The following is a 20,334-nucleotide window of genomic DNA, read 5'->3' on the forward strand; positions in this document are numbered from 1 at the left end:
CACCTGCAATCTACCTAGCACAGATACATTGTCATTTGCTTGCATAACACATACCTGTATCACTCCAAGCCTTCTTACAGACTTAATTAATTTAGATTTGATCACCTGGAATCTCGACACTTCCCCTATTCAGACCTAGCCATTGCTTTGCCCAGAGTGGTTGGAATTTTAAGGAAATCCCAGCAAACTAAACAAAACTTTACAGAGCAAGAAAAGAGATGTTCAGTTGAGACTGAAATAAAAGGAAAAAGGCAGTGACAAGGATGAAAACACCACGGTCGTGCTGGTAACAACTGTCTGATCCCTGCTTTATCTTTCTCCACGAAGAATCCCACACATAAACAAGTCAGAAACGGGAACTTCCAGGAGAAAAAGAGCAAGCTTTGTGTATCAACCTTCAGATTTAAAATATTAATGAGCTGGAGCTCTGATTCAGTGTATGCTACACGTGCTTAAAAGAGTCACTCTAATGTCAAGGAACATGTCAGGAGCATGAAATAGTTCTATTTATCTGTGACTGCAAAAGCATTTACAGCTGCTGTTCTTAAACTTCAGCAAAAATCTCCAGGAGGCTCTCTGATGATTCAATCTTCACGCCCGTGTAACACTCCTTGTTTGATTTCAGCTTTCAGATTTTCTCTTTAATTTGTTGTGTTCGTAACACTTGCAGAGTTTCACTGCATAAGAGCACGAAAGTATTTTTGTGTCCTCAAAGCAAGAACGGCAGGAGCTCACAGGATCACTGTGTCCTCTCAGAACTGTAAATGCAAGCTGGAAAGGAACAGAGCAACGTTTAGGAAGAGTTTTCCTTGAGATTATTTTTGACAGCTTAGTCCATGAGGGGGAGTAGGAAAGCAGGAACCAGAAGAGAATATACCTGAAGTTCCACTTGCCTGAGCAAAGCTCTCATTCTTTCCCTGGGACTACCTTGGAGCAGATTTACCAAATCTGGTCGAGAAAAAAAGATGTCGATGGATATGGATTGTATTTTTGTTTTTCTGGAGGTTTGGTTTGGTTTGTTTTGTCAATTCTTCTTCCTCTCAAGTCTCTCTTAAGTCTTTTAAACACTTGTTTCCTTGATTCTGGTCCATCTAAGGGCATCAAACTCTTAGACCACACGTTTTAGACAAGACTGTTACAAATTTTGTCAAAGGTATTTTGAAAAGGTATAAATAGTTTTCTTTGTACTACATAAAATAAGGCAGATTTTAATCACAGTATTAATCTTGTAGCTCATCAGCCTTAGTAATTTGTGTCAAAATGATACAACTGTCCTGCACAGGGCCAGGAGTCAAACTCGATGATCCTGATGAATCCCTTCCAACCCAGCCTATTCCATGAGAGTTCAGTGGTTTACAGCTGCTATAATAAATGCTATATACAATTTGGACAGTTAAAAATAACCCCAAACACAGCCTGAGACTGCAAAACTGCAACTTGAAATTCTGCTTTAGCTTCATTAAAAATACTTGCACCCAATACAGATTTTACATTGCCTTGGTTTTTAACTTAACTCAGACTGAAACTTACTCTCCAGCACTTTAGAGGTCCTAGGCATACAAGATTATTACCATACAAAACTCATTTAACAACATTAAAGTTTATTAAAATGCTTTGTTTAATGAATTAAAACAGAGCCTGCGGTATTTCAGATTATGCTGCCCAGAAAGGGGTCTTTTCAATGCTCTATAATCCATACATTTTGAACACATGAAACATTCACAAAATAAACATAAGCACATTTACTTTCAAAGAAATTCAATATGAATACTGTATCTCTAGTGCTTCACATTATACACCACTGATCTACCATCATGGAGGAGATCAAACATTGGAGATCAAGTCCCACAGTACTGAGGAAAGCAAGAGGCTTCTTCAATACTGAAGTTGTTTTAATCTAGAAGGGAGAAAGAAAAAGAGAAAGGTCACTCTGAACAGTAACATGCAACATCCCCACCTGCACTTGTTCAATTTGTAATTCCAATTCAAAATACCTTCCAAAAATATCAGCCATCTTTAATGATAATGTCCACTAACCAACAGGGCTCTCTACTTAGTGCCATTTACCTGAAGAGGTTCCTATCCTAAAATTAATTACTCCCTATATTAGGATGTCTAACATCTGTAATCTTTCCTCACTGAAGTCAGCAGTATTTAACAACTCATAAACTGATGTTTTGGTTACTCACTGCAAAATTTGCAAGTGTTTAAGTGACCTTTCTATTTACCTTCTTAGAAGTTCTTTGGGTGACAGGCCTGTGGTATCCATATCACTGCTGTCACTGCTCTCGGTAGTGTCTGAGCTGCTTTCTTTTTCTGATTTTTTATTCTTGTGTTTTCCTTTGTTTTTCTGCTTCTTATGTTTCTTTTTCTGTAAAAAGAAGATAAATAGTCCCTTATTTCCTTGTGAAAGACTTGGATTTTCCCGGAAGTCGACAACAGAAAAAAGTTGATTTCAGTGAAGTCTCCAAGCCTGACTGAAACAGAGCAATGACCAATCACTCTTTTCCACTACTCAGACTGAGCTGAAGAAAATACAAACCAAGACCCTGCATTTCACCTAAGCACTCAACTCCCTACAAAATGCAAGTTTCATGACTATAATGCAGTTCCCAGAACGTGCCTGACACCTTCAGCACACAGCCTGAAACCACCCACACTGCTGTGTCTGTAGCCAAGTCGTATACACGGAAAAAGCAGCATCGCAGTGGGACAACTTCCTCGGTTCCAAAACATCCCAGGAATTCTGGTGCTTAAATTCTAGTCCCAGTATTATGTATTCCCTGCAACCTGGTATAAAGAATAAAAAATGTGGACTGGCAGGTCAGTTTATTTACATGAAATACCTTTTCTTTTTTACGTTTATGTTCTTTCTTTGCCTTGTGCTTCTCTCTTGTTTTCCTATGCTTTTCTTTCCTGCTGGACCCAGGAGAGCTTGCTGGCACCACTGTTTGCCAAGCAGCACCTAAAGCACAAAGCAAATGCATAAACAGTAAAAAAAAAGAAAAAAAGGACAAAAAAAGTAATTTGATTATTACATTCTGTATTACTTTTAACCTAACAGGATAGTTAAAACAAACAAACAAAACTCCTAAGCTTTCAAATGGAAATGAAATGTCTAAAAATCCTGTTGTAATTAAATGCCTTGGTGTTTGAATTATGCCATTAAATGTGCAGAATTTACACTTCTAGAAAGCTTACAGAACCTACCAGAAGAAAAAGCTGGAGGCAGCTTTGGTCCAAATTCCTCTGCTGCATCCAGCTCCTGCTTTGAAGTAGACAATGAAGAAGTGCCAGGATCAGCTGCAGCAGCCACACTCTCTGTGAAAAAAGCCAAAGAATCCTATATTTGAAAGGAACAGAAGAAAACACTTTTTCCAGGAAGTGCTGAAGGATGCTCTGGCCAATTGGATTACTGGAATTCTGAAACATGTCAACATACTGTGGGGTTTTTTTCCCTTTAAATCAAAATTTGCCTGTTACACTACACGATTATTAATTAATACCAGTGCATTTGTTTGCTTCTATTTTTTAACACAGAAATATTTTTCCACTACTTAGAACTAATAAAAAACTCCACAAGATGCATAAATTAATAAAGGCTAAAAGTTAAATGTTAATAGAACCAGCTGTGACAGGAAATGAACAAAGTATTTCCATTTTCAGTGTGCTCTAGCACTAGATGTTTTCCTCCCCCTCACTGTTTAACAAGCATATTGCATTGGGCACTTTGCTTGTAAAACCTACACAAGACAAATGGCAGCACAAATAACAGGATAACATGCAAGGCCTTATTCTGTGCTGCATTATTTGGATTTTCTACATGCCCAGCTCCACCAATTCCAGATGATCTGCACAGGAGTGCAGTCCTAGAGTATGTGAGTCATAAACCAACCTTTTGCAAGGTTTTTATTTTATGTTGCATAAAAATGAACATCCATTAGGGACTACCTTGTACCCCAGAGGAAGAACTGTCTGTTTGTTTATCAACTTGCTGGGTGGTTTCTGACTCTGTTACTGAAGTAGTTGGTTGCTGCTCCTCATCACTCTCTTCTTCAGAGGAAGATGATTTTTCATCTGAGGAACTCACAAAGATGGCCTTGAATAAGTCCATGGGTGGTCGTTTGCTTTCTTCCTCCTGATCCTTTCTTTCATTAGCTCCCTGCTGAACAGCACCACAACAACCTGCAGTTAAACACTAAAGGAACTAACAGTCCCTCTCTGGGAAGGAACAACTTCAAACATGCTGGCAGGCATTTACAGGCATTTACAGATGTCACAATAGCTGTGAAACGCACGACCTTAGGAACCAAAATAGTGCAGATGTGAAGTGCTGCGAAACTAAGCCAGCGTCCTGGACCTGGGAGTGCACTTTGTGCTACACAGTTGAAAACAGAATTTGCAATATTTGGGGATCTAACTCATTATTTCAAACTTCAATTATATAATAATAAATTTAAGCAAAAGGAAAACATCACCTTTCTCCCCAAAATATGCACCCTCCTCCATTCTGCCTGTGAGCAGAGTGAGGGTGACTGAATTTAGTTCCCAGTCTGCTGAGATACATTTTTTCTCCTCTGAAGCTGCTACTTCAAGTACAGTCAAACCTGCTGTCCTTGTGAGCTGCAAACATTTTACATCTCAGAGTTATAACCTCAAAATTCTTCCAAGTACAATCTCATGCCCCTGCTCTTGAGTTGGCTCTTGAGCAAAGTGATCTGTAGGAAATCAATTCATGTATTATCCAATCTTATTTCTGGGTTGTCAAGGTCCAAACCCTGTAAACTCACCTCAGTGGGAAGAGTTTCACTTGGCCCAGTTGCACATTTTTCTGGAGCTGGCACTGGTGGCTGCTGCTGAACATCAGCTTTTGATCTAGCAAGGCTAATGAATTCACTGATAGAATCTCTCTTCTCCTTCTCTTTATCCGACATATCCCACCTTGAAGGTTTCTTTGGTTCTAAAAACATTCAAAACATTCAAATCAGTTGCATGCCAAATTATCCTGCATTTCACAGCCTGTTTGATTTTAAATTACTCTGCTTCTTCTTCAGTTTGACGTTTTTTAAATCTTTCTAATGAATATTTGACCTATAAAGATCTTCTAGGTAAAAGAGATTAGCATTATATCACTAACTTAGGTTTTTATGTTACTGAAACTTTTTTCAGTTTCTTTATTTAGGGTTTTTAATTAAAAAAAGTTTGTTTTTTTTTGTAAACTAAAAAAAGATGCTCTTTCTGTACTACTATCTTGTTTATAGCTAAGTTAATAAAGTAACAACAAACTTACTGTTGTGGCTGTTACTCTCTTGGATTTGTTTGTTTGTTGTTGGAGTTGCAGACGTGGTGGGCTCAGGGACAGTTAAGAAGTTAAACACAGAATACTTGTCTCTTTTCACTTTTGGTAAACCAACTATGGAAGAACTAGAGGGAAATAAAAACGTTTGTTGATTATTGTTTTCAGCACAGAAAAGGCCTCAAATTATCTACAGCAAGCTGAAAGACCTACAGCAGTCCTTAAAATGCATGCTGTTTTGTCCCCATGTTTCATGATGCAAATAAAAATATTGGCAGTTCTGCATCACATTATGACACAAGAAGAAAACACCAAGGCAGATTTTCCACCAGCAAACAAAAACCTCAGAATTTCCCAATATAAAAATATAAATCTCAATCATCTTACTCAGGATAAGGATCACGAACATTAAATCTTTTACACAGCAGCTTGTCAGGGTGCCACTCAAACTTGTCTCTTGTGAGTTTGCCAAACATCTTCATCTTCACAGCAGTTTCCTTATCATCGATATCATTCTGAAAAAGGCAAACATTTACAGCTGCTAAAGAAGGCACAACTTACTGAACTATTAATAAGACTTGAAACAAGACAAACATAATAATTAAGGGCTGTTCAACAAAACACTTTTCTGGATGCAGTGAGTGTTTTCAAAAGATGAGCAGCATCTTTTGATGCTGGAATGTTTGAACAGAAGGGCAACAAAACAGTGACAAATCCACAAAAGGGTTTTAAAGAAGGAGAAATTGAGGGTTGAGGCAGCAACTGCAGCTCCAAGGTATCCAAGAGAACAGCAGGTACCTCTTGGTCTCGAGGAACTTCGACTTTGTCAACGTCATCTTCGTACTTGGCCCGAGTGAACCTGGAGGAGAGCGTGGAACTGGAGGATCTGTAGAACATGGCAGCACGGACAAACTCCTCCTGCTCCCTGCCCCGCTCCCATTCTGTCATGTTGGGGTCTAAAAAACGCTCCAGGGCATCTGCTGTGAGAGCAGGAGAGAAATGCTCAGCAGGGTCACAGTTACTGAGCTCCAACACCTCTGAAACAATCACATCATAAGCAAACATCCTTGCGAGTATTAAATGAGTATTTAGCTTAAGGACAGTTTATTCTCAACTGTGTTAATCCTTGATAAATGGAGGCAGCTTTTCAAGATAGCATTTGCCAAATGCAAAATAGATATTTTGAATAATTTTGCTCGTAAACCTAACTCCTTAATCACTGCCCTCTAAGAAATGTTCAGAATATTTAATGTGTTTAAAAACAAAAGTATAATGCAAAGATTTATCAAATAACTAAGCCACAGAACAGAGTTAAACAAGGACTAAGCCTGGCTAGGCTTTGGGAACTTTAAGAGGCTTCCTGGAATATAAAGTGCCCACTGATAAACACAGAGTTTGGACGCAGGTTTTTATATAAACCATACAGACCCTGTTTACAGCAACAGGTTCACTTTTTCTCCCAGAAGGAAGAGGAAATAACACCAGCCAAACAATCCCTCTTACAGGAAAACAGAACTTTAATCATTCCAGGTATTTAAATATTCCTGCATTTTCATCATTATTACTAGGGAGGCATTTACAGCATAATAGAGTCATAACTGAGGGTACTCAATTTTACACAGGGAAAATCCCAGTCCTGAACAAAGGAACTTGGGGTTCAAAGCTCAAGTAACCTGTCCCACTGTGGTAGCCAGAGGAAGCTACTAACCAGGAAATGATTTTTTGATCGAATTAAAAGGACTATTTAAAGAAAAAAACCCAAACCAAAAACCAAACCACAATTAAAATAACAAAACCAGGTTTTCTATCTGTCCCTAAATGCTTTCCTCTGTGACATTTTGCTGGTGCCCATTTTCTTCTTCTCCAATGACCCCTTTGTACTTAAAAATTTGAAAACCAAACCAACCCCGTTTTGTTGGTGTTTTTGTTTGTTTTTTGTTTGTTTGTTTTTAATTTTAAGGTAGTCTAGATTCACAGGCTGCTGAGGAACTCCCTAGATCCACTTCAGCTTTCTACACCTTACAGAAAAATCACAGCACTGGACAACTCACCACAAGGCACTGTAAGCCCCTGGTTTAATTTAAGATGCACCACAGTACCATTTAACAGCAAAAATCTAAACAAAATGAAAGGAGACAGAAAGAGTTTTACTCCTTAAAGAGGAACAAACTGGATGAAAATGCTTATTCTACTGACCAAAGCTGCAGTCTTTCTTGGCAAATGTAATGCCTAAAAATCAAGACTTGCTGGCAATTAAATTACTGAGCCGTTTTCCTGAGATCAAAAGGACAAAATATCAGTAAAAATTTCTTTTAACATTGGCCCTGAAAAGAAATAGAGGGAGAGATGCTGTGGAATTCAGGAAGAGAACTCACAGTGGACATATAATGCACTGGAATAAAAAAAAGAAGGGGGAAAAAAAAAGGAAAATAATTAAAATCAAGAAATGTTTTACCTTTTTCTCCTTGTTTAAGACTTTTCACAAAATTTTCGTATCTTTTTTGTTTTTCTGGATTTCTTGCAAATGGTTTGAAGTCACTGGAACCAGCATTTGCCAACTGCCCCTCCAGCAGCATTTGCCATTTGGGAGCAGCATCCTCTGGGGGGGCTGCCTGGAATCTGTTTTGGGGCTGCTGAGCCACTGGTTTTGCTTTCATTTGTTGTTCAGATGCTTGTTTCACTTCTCTGAGTCTTTCTCTATCCTTCTCAGACAGATATTCCAAAACAGAAGGAGCTGGACCTAAAGCAGAAAAAAAGCAGTAAAAGATAAATAGAAATTAAAAACTCCTAGAATTATTTCTTCCACTATGGGTACACATTCAGAGAAAATGCTCTTAAGCAGAAATAAAAAATAAAATTGCAGAGATGACAGATAAAAATGTGGCCACTATTATATCTTTTATGCCATTTACCACATATTTACATATAACTTTATAAAGTTCACAATTGTACATACAAATGTGAGGCACAGCTACACATTTGAATGTATTTCAGTGAAACCTCATTTTACAGGAAAAAAATCCTCAGAGCCTCCTACATTCACAAAAGGCCACGGGAAAACCCAACCAAGCACAACGAAACACAGACCAAATATTTAAGCAAATGAAAATACAGCCAGCTATGCCAACAATGCCAGTGCTGTGATGAAACAGAGCACTGGAATGGTATTCCAGCTATGGGAACTAGATTTGGTTATGTTTGTATCAGAAAGTAAGTGTTCAAGGCCAGCTTTTCCTGTCAGACAAAGCCAAGCAAAGGTGGTACCTTTCAGCCCAGTCTCTCCCAGCAGTTCCCTCCTCTGAGCTGCATCCAAAGCGTGCCTGCTCTGCTGTGCTGGATCACTCCCCAGCTTCCCAGTGGATTCCTCCAGTGCCTTCTGCAAACGGGAGTTTTCTTGCCCAGCTGCTATCACAGGTCGGAAGTAATGAACTGGTCTGTAATTTCGGGGCAGGTGAGGTGGTGGGTAAATCTTTGGGGCCACAGAACAAAATAAATCCACTCAGGGAGAGAACTTTGTATGGAACACTTGCAAAACGTGTTTCAGAAAAAGGCAGCCCAACCTAAAAATTCCTCAGCTTCCATCCTAAAAATTCCTCAATTTACACACTACAAGCTGCTGATTCTCATAGGCCCAGTCAGGAAGCGGCACTGTAATACAAACTCTGGGAACAAATCCTGACAGTATGTAATGACTATGAAAAAATAAGAAAACAAGCACATCATGCAATAAAAAACTTAACAGGAGTCTTAATCTGCACTGCTTTTGTTTGAGAAAATGCTCCTGGTATTGCCTTTTTTTTAGATTTTTTTTTTTTTAAGAACTAAAGTCACATGATTTAATCAATTAATTGTACTACTGAGTATTGGTGTGCTTAGTGTATTTTGATGTCTTTCAAAATGCTTTTCCCCCATATTCCTCATTCAGGTTGTTACTTCAGAGGTTATCCCTGTGCTCCCTACACAGTGCAATTTCATACACCACACCAACATTCTTCCTTAGAAAGGGAACCATGTCATGCAGTTCTGTCTGTCATCCTAATTTATGCAAATATTTATGGCATAAACGATGCAAACCTGAGAACAGGACTAACAAATAAACCTGTCACCAAAAAGCAAAGTGGACAGACCATGAGGCCTGATTTTTCCAGAGAACTGAACGTTGCATCTGAAAGATCCAGGAGCAAAAGATGCAAGTTTTTTATTTTCAAGTCAGATTAAACCATTCCTCCAACTTCATGGCAAATAACAGTACAAAGTGTGGGAGGCATTTGTTCAAAGCCAATGTCACAGGCAAAGTTAAAATTGCTTAAGGAATCTGACAAATTTTAGGTTTCTATTGAACAGCCCCCAGTGCTATAATTTTGCTCACTCATCAATCTTTACTGCTGACCAGAACACTCATTTCTAAGAACAGAGAAAACACAGAGCAGCAGTAAAATCCACACAGCTTACACGATAATTTCTTGATGTTATTAATATAAAAAATATAACTATCTGCTTACCTTGATTGGAATTGATGATTTTGATGCCAAGGAAAAACCATCCAAGATTTTGCCTATATATTTAAAGTCTCTTTCAGGCCCTACAAAGTGACCACAGAGTTGGTCAATATTTAAAACATGTATGTTAGGCAAAAAAAAAAATATGGAAGGAAGACTAGTTGAAGTTTCAGATATCAAGGCTGAAAACTAAAATATCTGGCAAATAGAGACTACATGATGCTATTTTTTCCCCAAATTACACTAGGTGTTTAGATAGACCCACAGTTCTTACTTTTTTTGGATTTATATTGCTTTGGTGCTGTCCAGCCATACAAGCCATCCCCAGGTTCCTCATCTTTCAGAACTGTATCATATTTTGACAGGGTATCAGTTGCATAAATATCATCGTCTTCTTCCTCCAGAGCTCCCACGCCAAAAGCCTAAAATATATTTAAATACAAATGAAAGCTCAGAAGTGTAAAAATACTTTAAAGTCACATAACAGAACACATCTACATGGATATCTACTCACCTGTATAAGATGTGAAATGTATACATATAAATATATATACACACACACACACTGGGAAGAATGTCCAGCTTCACCCCAAGAAGTGAGGTGGAAAAAAACCCCCCCCTCACTGAACACAAAAGTAAACATATTCCATTCCCCTGGCAAGCAAGTTTGATCTGTACAGGATGAGGACAGCAGACTAATTCCACAAAATAACATTTACAATCTGACTAAGACCAGGTTAAGTTCTCAGAAGGAAAAAAAAAATTGTCAGTTGGCATGGAAATTAAGCAAGGAGAATTCCCAGGAATGTAAACTCATCGTGCCTCTAGATAAGAACTACAAACAGCATGGAGCAACACCAAACCTCTCTAGCTAAGAGATTACTGAAAGTAAAACAGACCAAAAAATGTAAACTAAAAAAATACTGAATGTTAACTTTCTCTAAGCCAAGTAACACCAGACTTTTCTCCATGCAGCTACTCAGAGTCAGGTATTTTTCATAGTTGTCTTTAACAATATTGGTAAGTGAAGGTATTTGAAAGTTCTAAGGATTTTTCCACATCTTCAAAACAAGTTTTAAAGAAATCCTGCTGTCAAACTACACTTAAGATTTCTTACAATAACCCTACAACAATAAGGAGCTTTTCACTTAACCCCCTCCCAAATTTGTTTATATTTTACTGCACTAATAATAAAAGGCATTAACAATTGTCCTTACCTGACCTGTAATACCCAGTTTTCTTCCTTTACTGTGTCTCAGATCCCCAAGCAAGTTGCTTGTCTCTTCAGAACCAGCTGTGAAAAGATTCAGGTGTTCTCTGCCAGACACACCAAACAAGGCTTGTGAGGGATCCAAACCCTTATAGCCAAGGCCATGGACGTTCTCTTTAGGAGTCAAATCTACAGGCATGACATCTTTTGGGGCAAAGGTCACATTCTCTGGCTGGTATTCATCCTCTTCCTCCTTGGACAAAATAAACGTTTCCAGGAGCAAATATTATTAAAAGTGCTGTGCTTTTACACTATTCAGTTTACACGAGCCTAGGAACATCTGCAATTCCTAAATGATATATGAATTACACCTGCTTAAGAGGAAATTTAGTTGCACTAAAACCTTTCTCCACATTAAGCAGGGTGAGTATGAATGCTTTTAAGAAGATTTGAAAGCACATTTTAAAATCCTGTTCAAAGACATAAAAAGAAGTTTTAGGAGTTTTTTATTTAACACACATTCTTACATAAGTCAACAAACAACTTTTGCCTGTTCAATACCTCAGAACCCTCAGACAGTCCAGGTGGTAAAGCACAACCATATATTTTCACTGTAGGATCTGTAAGAGACATCAGAGCATCATATTAAATTAATAAAAGGAGGTTTTAAAGTTAACCTTCTAATCTGTCTATGAATGTTAACTTCCTACCAAGGAGCTCAGGAACTTCCCTGAACTTACCAGGTTTCTGCCTGCATGGCTTTCTTTTGACTCGTGGTCCAATTCCTTGTCCTTCTTTCCAGCCCATTTTTCGTAAGAGTTCAACTCCAACTGTTATTCTAAGAAGAAAACAAAAGGAAACAAACCCCAGAATTACTTCAAACAATACTTTTACTATGTATTGATCAACCATGTACATACACAACATTTGAACTTCTGTCTTTATGCCCCAGCTAAAACCCCGTATGAATGTACCAACATTTGCACACACACCGCATGCCAGTTGTAAATGTTTACCTGGTACAGGTCTGCACATTCAAAACAGAAATCCAGCTGGAGGTCACTTAGGAAGTGCAACACTGCAGATCTTCCAGTCTCTTCTGCAGATTGCTGTGGTCAAAAGTTACTTCTCTAACCAACACAACACTTCCAAGTGAAAGGAATTGTTTGGCCAATCTTTATGTAAATTCACTTACTTTGAGGGTCCTATCAGATCATCGAATGCAGTGGTTCCTGGAATGGCAGCAACTACTCCTGCAATCTGTCTGGCTTTCTCTTTTATTCTGTCTTTAGTTTTGGATGCAAAATCATCTGTGGTTGTGATATCTTTCGGTGCTATCCCAAATTCACTAAGATCCTGGAAAATACACACAAAATGCAAAAAAAAAAAATAAAATTAAACACCCCTCAAGTTCTTCCTTACTGTAATACTAAAGGAAAGGGACGTGACCTTCATATTGGCTAATTTTCTTCAACCATTTAGACAGGGTTTTTTTAAATAACCTGAATGGACATATTTTAAACAGTTTCAGAAGTATTTGCCTTTTCTGATAGAGTGAAAGGGTTGAGTTCTGGTTTAATTTTTGACATTACAGGAGCTTCTTAAGTGAACCTACGAAACAGTCTTTATGACCCAGCAGTGTAACACTGCACACAAGAAGCCCTTTTAAAGCTACTTCAATTTTTGCTATTAGAGTTCCTCAGAAGATTTTATCGCCTGAAAAACCTGCTGTCATGGAAAGCATTTACAAAAGTCTTCTATTCCTTTCTAAATTTACCTCCTCATCCATGAAGTCTTCTGGTCCAAGAGTGGTTCTGTCTGCTCTCTTCTGCCGTGAGGAGACAAAAGCTGAGGGCGTCCATCCTTTAAGGAAGGTAAATGCTTAAGTAAGGTGCTTAAGGCAGCACAGTATTTGAAAACAATTCAGACAGAAAAACATCCAACCTTCCTTTGTGCCCACGGTGTTGAAGTAACCAGCAGAAAAGCCCCCAGTAAAGGCCCCGTGGAAACGCTGATATCGCCCCTTTGCATCCTTAACCGTCTGCTCTTGAAGAGGAACCGGCTTCTTAATCCGCTCACCTACAGCCAAACACACCACAAGATGAGACACAACACTGCATGAAGAAGGGACCTTCCACTCCCTCCAGAAGCTGCTTCTTCCTCGCAGGTAAGAACTGGATCAAGCAGTGGCCACCCTGAAGTGGAAAGCATCAGTTCACATCTATTTCCCCCCCACTTTAACCATCTGCATACACTGCTGATGCACAGTGCCAAAGGAAAGGCACTGTGTTCACATCAAACCCCTTAACTCTGATGAGTTCTGAACAGTGTTCTTTTCCTGTGAAAGGACATTTAGTTTCTTGGCATGCAAGACCCCTGGCAGGATTCCATCACTTCAGTAACTGCTTGAGAAACTACACACCAGATGTGTCCAAAACTGAAATGAACCACCAAAGCTACAGACTTTGATATGACCATTTACACTTTCTAAACAGTACTTCTTGCATAAAGCAGCACAGACTTGGGAGTCACGGCCATACATAAGTCCTTGGACTAGTGAATACACGAATATATAAGGTGAATATACGAATATAGGCATAGAACGGTCCTAATAGGACAACTGCGTGCACCTGAAGCGTTACACTCGAACTCTATTTTCTCCTCTCTTTTTGAGGCTTAGGGAAAGCACAGAAGGACAGGCTGGCCCCCAGCCCCACGCAGGGCAGGGACAGCCCAGCTCAGCCCCGCACAGCCGGGGTGGTGCCCGCGGGGCCTTTCCCCGCTCCGTCCCCAGGCCGAGCCAGACGTTTTTGCAGTTCACCACGGCTGCCGGGGCAGGGGGAGGAAGGGCAGGAGAGGCAGGGGAGAAAGGAGAGGCAGGGGGAGAAGGGCAGGTGTGTCTGCGCGGGGCCCACACGCCACAGCTCCCACAGCCAAGGCCGCGAACCGGCCCGGGCCGTGCGGGACTCCAGCGCCTACCGCGGGGCCGCTCCGCAGGGCCTGCCCCAAGGTCGGGCGGGGCGGGGAGGGTCCTTACCCTCCTGCAGGGGCTGCAGCGCCGCTCCGTAGCTCACCAGGTCCTCCTCCTCCTCGCTGTCGCTGCCCGCCGCCATCTTGACCGACGGTGGCCGCGCGGGGCACGGCGGCGTCACGGGCGGGGGGCGGGGCCAGCGGGCCGGGCGGGAACCCCGGCCGGGAAACCCCAACCAGGGATCCCATCCCAGGAAACACCAACCAGGGATCCCATCCCGATATCCCCATCCCGGGAACCCCAACCAGGGATCCCATCCCGATATCCCCATCCCGGGAAACCCCATCCGGGGAACCCCAACCAGGGATCCCATCCCGATATCCCCATCCCGGGAAACCCCAACCCAGGGATCCCATCCCGGGAAACCCCAACGGGGATCCCATCCCGGGAAACCCAACCGGGGATCCCATCCCGATATCCCCATCCCGGGAAACCTCAACCAGGGATCCCATCCCGGGAACCCCAACGAGGGAAACCCCAACCAGGGATCCCAGCCCGGGAAACCCCAACGGGGGAACCCCAACCAGGGAAACCCCAACGGGGGAACCCCAACCAGGGAAACCCAACCAGGGATCCCATCCCGGGATACCCAACCGGGGATCCCATACAGAGATACTCAACCAGGGAAACCCCAACGGGGGAAACCCCAACCAGGGATCCCATCCCGGGATACCCAACCAGGGAAACCCCAACCGGGGATCCCATCCCGAGATCCCCATCCTGGGATCCCCAACCAGGGAAACCCCAACCAGGGAAACCCCAACCAGGGATCCCATCCCAGGAAACCCCAACCAGGGATCCCATCCCGGGAAACCCCAACCAGGGATCCCATCCCGGGAAACCCAACCGGGGATCCCATCCCGGGATCCACATCCCGGGAAACCCCAACCAGGGAACCCCAACCGGGGATCCCATCCCGGGAAACCCCAACCTGGGATCCCATCCCGATATCCCCATCCCGGGAAACACCAACTGGGGATCCCAGCCCGGGATCCCCATCCTGGGAAACCTCAACCAGGGATCCCATCCCGGGAACACCAACCAGGGATCCCATCCCGGGAAACCCCAACGGGGGAACCCCAACAAGGGATCCCATCCCGGGAAACCCCAACGGGGGAACCCCAACCAGGGATCCCATCCCGAGATACCCCAACCAGGGAAACCCCAACCGGGGAAACCCCAACCAGGGATCCCATCCCGATATCCCCATCCCGGGAACCCCAACCAGGGATCCCATCCCGGGATCCCCATCCCCGGCAGCCCCAACCCCGGGACCGCCACGCCCAGGATCTCCACCCCCGGTACCCGCCACCCCCGGGATTCCCATCCTCGGGATTTCAACTCCCAAACTCCGGAACCGCCGGGATCCCCCAAACCTGGGACTCCTATCCCCAGGACCTCTCAGTGCCCCGGGACCGCCCCCCGCGGGATCCCCATCCCCGGCAACTTCGACCCTGGCACCACCATCTCCGGCACTTTCCCATCCCCGAGACCGCCACCCCCAAAATCTGCCTTACCGCGTTGTTTTACGAGCTATTCAAGAAGAATGTGCACAGAAATCAGGGCAGAGGTCTCAAAACTACAGACAAAAAGTTCTCAAAGAAGGTTCAAGCCTTCCGTCAAAGAGCTTCATCCCTGAACGCTTTCAGGTGTCTCTGCACCTCCTTGGGAAATCCTGCATGGCAAGAGAAACTTTTACTGAGTATGTTTTGTACAAAGACTGGTATGACCCGCTAGGACCCAAGCGTTCAAAATTTGGATTTTAATTTCCAGTGTTGCCCGTGAGAAACTCCTTTGTCGATTTTTATTAATTTGGTTTCTCAAGCTTACATTTGACCTCAGTACTCAGATTCACTAAAAGCAGGATACAAAATGTTTAAAACAAATCAACAAACAACCCCCAAACCAATGCAACTCCCCGCCTCCCCAAAACAAAACCAAAGCCACTTCGCTTGTGCTGAGGATACCATCCACCCGCAACTTTTGTCAGCAAATATCACCAGTTTCTTTGAAATCCTTGAAAATAAATCAAAACACAGTCTTGAGCGATTCCTACTCTCAGCAGATAAGTATTCTGCAAGTTTAGCTGAGTGTTCCCTAACCCAGTATTTCTGTTTGTGAAATAGAACTGGTTTCTCTCAAGGCGAAACTAGCAGAGTTTCATGTGGTTTCAGGTTTCAATAGGAAATATTTACACGGTTCCATGTAAATAGGGAGTACTCTGTTTCATTTTGGTCTCTAATTCTCTTAGAAACAATAGAGTGGATCCCACAGACACACATCTACGTGTATTATCTTTTCTCACCATTACTAACTGCTAAGCACTTAGCTAGAACAGACAGTGACAAATGAGTTGTTAACACAGTTGCTGTTTCTCTTTGTTTAGGAAATAATAGTTTCTGAATACTCAATTCCAGGTGACTTCGATTTAACACACAGGCCTTTTTTGCACCATGTTAACAGAAAATATTAGGAGTGTCTTGTCTGATAGGCTCAAAGAGTTGGGGTAATCAAATCTTGAAGCTTTTTTTTTTTTTCCCCTTTAAGGTTTCTATCGGATTAGAATTACTTTTGCATCCCAGTGGTATTTCCTTCTCCACGGTAAAGTCTCTCTGTTTTTTAACAGTTGTTAAACCAAATGACAACTGCTATTTGTAGCTGTTAAATAAGAGAATAACTCAAATGTCTTTAATTGTAATGAACCTAAAATGTTAGTTAGATCTGAATAACTTAGTTTTAAAATACTGTTTTTACAGAAATTTGTCTGGTGAGAAAAACCCACAGTAATTTTGAATTACAGCTCACACACTCGCCAGTGCACGTAAGGCTGAAATTGAGCTCTTAAGCCATAGGTGGACTTCGGAGTTTAGTTTTCCAAGACATTTTGAACATCTGGTTCTGCATTACTTCATCAAGACGCTCAGCCATAGAAGTGTCTTCCTAAGCCTTTTGTTACATTCTTTAAAACCACTTCTTCAAATACATAACTTCTTGTTGATTGAAGTTATGCAAGTCACTGGAACTTCAGATTAAAATTGGTATAATTGATATGTAAAAGGAAGCAAAAAAACCTGATTCATTTATAGGGTTTTTTAAATCACACTAAAGAAAAAAAACCCGAAAACCTAAGTACAGGAAGTATAAACATACCGCATTTTTTGTTTTGAATAACAACCGGCTTGACTTCACCTCTGCCTTATCTTGCATTCAATGGGAATGTTCCCCTGAATATTCCTCCTGCCAGCACAGGGCTGCTGTATCAGTTGACAAAACAGTCACCTGGAGTACAGACCCCGAGGCACTGCTTCAGCTTCTACTAAGTGTTAATTTTCATTTTTTAAAAACAATGAACAAAAAAAACCCAACAACAAAAATACCAAAAAAAAAAAAACACGCAAAACACCAAAACCTCACCACACCAAAAAAAAAAAAAAAAAAAAAAAAAAGGGAGAGGTAACACGTATTGTCCTTAAGTACACAGATTTTTATCTATGGATCTCAGTCAAAGGCAAGGCATTAGCTGGGAAAAGTGGTGATGATTTTGCCCCTGTTTGGTCTTACATTCTTAATTCCCACTGAAACTGCAATGTCTTTTTCCCAGTGTGAATTCACAGTGAAATAGGCAAGGCATATTTGCTATTCAGCAGCAAAAGTCTTTTGGTTTTTTTTCAGTGAAGATACAGCTGCAGTTTATATGTGCCTCACACTGTTAAGGTGAAAAAGCAGCAGTGAAATGCTGCACCTGTAGCAAATCATATTGAGGCCATCCAAAGCCGTTGATACCAAGTTTTTATACCGTTTTCGTTCCAGTAAGGAAATCTCCTACTCCATCCTGTAAATGTTACTACTGTTTCCCATGCCCTGTTTTTGCCATTTGTAATCTCTTTTTTTTTTCCTCCCTGCAAGACTTGAGTGTGTGTGGGGGGGAAAATTCAACCTATGGGTCCTTTTCCTTTCTCCTCACCTAATACTTCCCTACAGCAGACAAACATTTGCTCATTAAGAACTGGAATTTTCAGAACCCACCTTGAGACATCCTATTGACAAGATTTCATATAGGCATATATTTTTTCAAGGTGGAGGAGAAGAACAAACATTAAAAATATGGACATATTTATACTGTGGTAACGCTGTCCAGATTCTGGTCCCGATTCTGCTCCCTCTTGCCTTTACTATTGTGGGACAGAATCTGGGACGACTCAAGCTCTGCCATTCTGTGCCTGTTTCCAGCATGGCCTTGGTCCAGATCACCTGGCTGGTTTATCTGGGAAAATACACAAAACCAGAGAGCACCCAGTACTACAGAACAGAGAGAGGGATCTGATGCAGAGATAAGATTCATTGCTTTCAAATGCAACACTTCAGGCACAACATACTGATATTCTTTGGAGGCAAATTTGATGCTTTCTTACAGATAGCGCCATGCCCAGTGCACCAGATCACTGAATTTAATCTATTTTTAAAGATAAATACCAACCAAACGTCTGTGTTTATATATCCCATTTTCTAAGGGCATTACTCCACATTTCTATGTTGCATTTCCCAGCCTTTACAATGCTGCAACTAAACCTTCTGATGCAAGTAATCATGAGAAACTGAGAAAGTTTGTGGTATAAATCCAGCTCTATTTAGGAATTCTAATGGCAACCAAAAACCTACTGGAGACAAGATGGTCAGAAGAGCAGGGAAATGGGGTTTTTTTTTTGAGGGTAAATCAGGTTTTGGAATGTTCTAAGCTGCAATTTACATTCCAAGGTCAGAGAGCACTCCTACCCAGTCATTACACATCTCAGCCCTACTGAGACCATACAGTGAGTGTGTGCCTTTTGCAAAAAAACCCATATTCACTGTATGCAGATAAAACTTATTTAAGAAATACGGTCTCAGTCCTAATGCAGTCACGATGAAGTGCCCTTTATCCATTTCCTAATATCATGAAAATAATTGAAACCATTTTTTACACCCTCAAATCAGAAACTGGAGCAAGTTAAACAACGTTCTTTCTTTTACTTGTTTCTGTTTAACGTACATTTTCATACATTCACCCAAATATTTTTTGGATTATTGGAAAAAGCAAAGTACTGAGGTGAGAGTGGATGAAATCGCAAGGAACAAAATTCAGCTGATTTCAAGACAGCAGATCTTTGGATCCCAATTTCTGAGTTGCTGACTCTAGTCTTCTTGTTCAAAACTATGCAGCAGACACAGTTTAATCGGCCTGCTCTGCATAACTCGCTGGAGACACCGGCGTTTTCAAAGAACGTTTCTGTTAAAGATGTAATTCCGATGATATTTTTTCGTTTGATAAAGAAATGTTGTCTCTGCAGATTTTTCGCGTGACACAACTAGGCTGTAATTCTAAGAAAGATAAAAAAAGATAAAAAATGAAGAGGGGTGGCGTGGGGAAGAAGCCAAGTTTGAAAGTATTGCATTGAAAGTATTGCACCTTTCAGTGCTGAATGCCCATCTAGCTCTGCAGGTTGGGCAGGGCTGGGAATAGGGACCAATATTGGCAAATTCCTCACACAAGTGTCCAGTAACATTTGCGAAACCGGTTACACAACGGAGCGTTTCAGGCAGGAGGTCTGTCCCCAGCGCGGACACTGCGGGTTTTGGCAACGCTGAGGTCGATCCCACAGCAGTTCCCCGGAGCGGGGCCAGCCCTGCCTTGCACGGAGATACCGCTGCCCTTATCGGGGGCCCGGAGCAACCGCAGCTCCGGCAGCTCTGCCGGGCTCCTGCCCCACAGATCGGGGGGCGGGTGGCCGGGCCCCGCCAAGACAGAGACAGCCCTAGAACCGAGCCGGCAGGTCCGCAGCATCCCAAAGCCCGCGATGTGGCCCCGCAGGCATCACCCTGGTGATCCGAGGCACCGCCGGCTCCGGCAGCGCCTCTCTCGGGGCAAGGAGCCCGCACCGAGGGGCAGCACCCGCGGGGAACCGCGTCCCCCAGAGCGGCCCCAAGATTCCCGGGGGGCCAGACCTGTCTCCAGGCTCTGCAGGGGGAGCGGAGGGGCGGCCGGCCAGGCTCGGACACGCTCCGGCGGAGCGCTGCCGGGGAGGAGCGAGCAGAGCTCTTGCCTAAAACGATCCGAAGGCATCAGAACCATCGCCGAGCCCCGCTCTCAGTCCGCCACAGACACCGCCAGTCCCCGCACGGAGGAGCGAAAATGGGGGAAGGGAGAGAAGGGGAGGGGGGAACCTCGGCCGCCCCGCCGGGACTCCCAGCGCGGGGAGCAGCCGAACAATCACCCCCCGAAGCTCGCCGGGGCCGCTGCAGGGGCAGCGTTTCGGGGCGG

The 20,334-nt window shown here is 42.5% G+C and overlaps 1 protein-coding gene across 3 annotated transcripts; it reads right to left on the minus strand.

Annotated features, from left to right (window-relative positions):
• Positions 1-1,580: 1,580 nt before the first annotated feature.
• On the minus strand, positions 1,581-14,136 carry GPATCH1 (G-patch domain containing 1). Of its 3 annotated transcripts, none has more exons than XM_050311463.1 (20): positions 14,043-14,136; positions 12,950-13,084; positions 12,783-12,868; positions 12,201-12,361; positions 11,746-11,843; positions 11,567-11,625; positions 11,013-11,258; positions 10,070-10,217; positions 9,799-9,878; positions 8,561-8,765; positions 7,752-8,036; positions 6,095-6,273; positions 5,684-5,811; positions 5,291-5,424; positions 4,791-4,960; positions 3,952-4,165; positions 3,211-3,321; positions 2,847-2,965; positions 2,229-2,371; positions 1,581-1,897 (listed from the first exon to the last, which is right to left on the minus strand). In XM_050311463.1, the coding sequence occupies exons 1-20, from the start codon at positions 14,116-14,118 to the stop codon at positions 1,876-1,878; spliced, it is 2,799 nt and encodes a 932-aa protein (XP_050167420.1). In that variant the 5' UTR covers positions 14,119-14,136; the 3' UTR covers positions 1,581-1,875. The 3 variants fall into 3 exon arrangements, with proteins under 3 accessions (XP_050167420.1, XP_050167421.1, XP_050167419.1); XM_050311464.1 differs by having other exon boundaries at positions 3,952-4,162; positions 6,095-6,276; XM_050311462.1 differs by having other exon boundaries at positions 6,095-6,276.
• Between the last annotated feature and the right edge of the window lie 6,198 nt (positions 14,137-20,334).

This window comes from Myiozetetes cayanensis, unplaced genomic scaffold, assembly GCF_022539395.1.
Source record: "Myiozetetes cayanensis isolate MyiCay16 unplaced genomic scaffold, myiCay2020 scf16, whole genome shotgun sequence".
NCBI classification, from domain to species: Eukaryota; Metazoa; Chordata; class Aves; order Passeriformes; family Tyrannidae; genus Myiozetetes; species Myiozetetes cayanensis.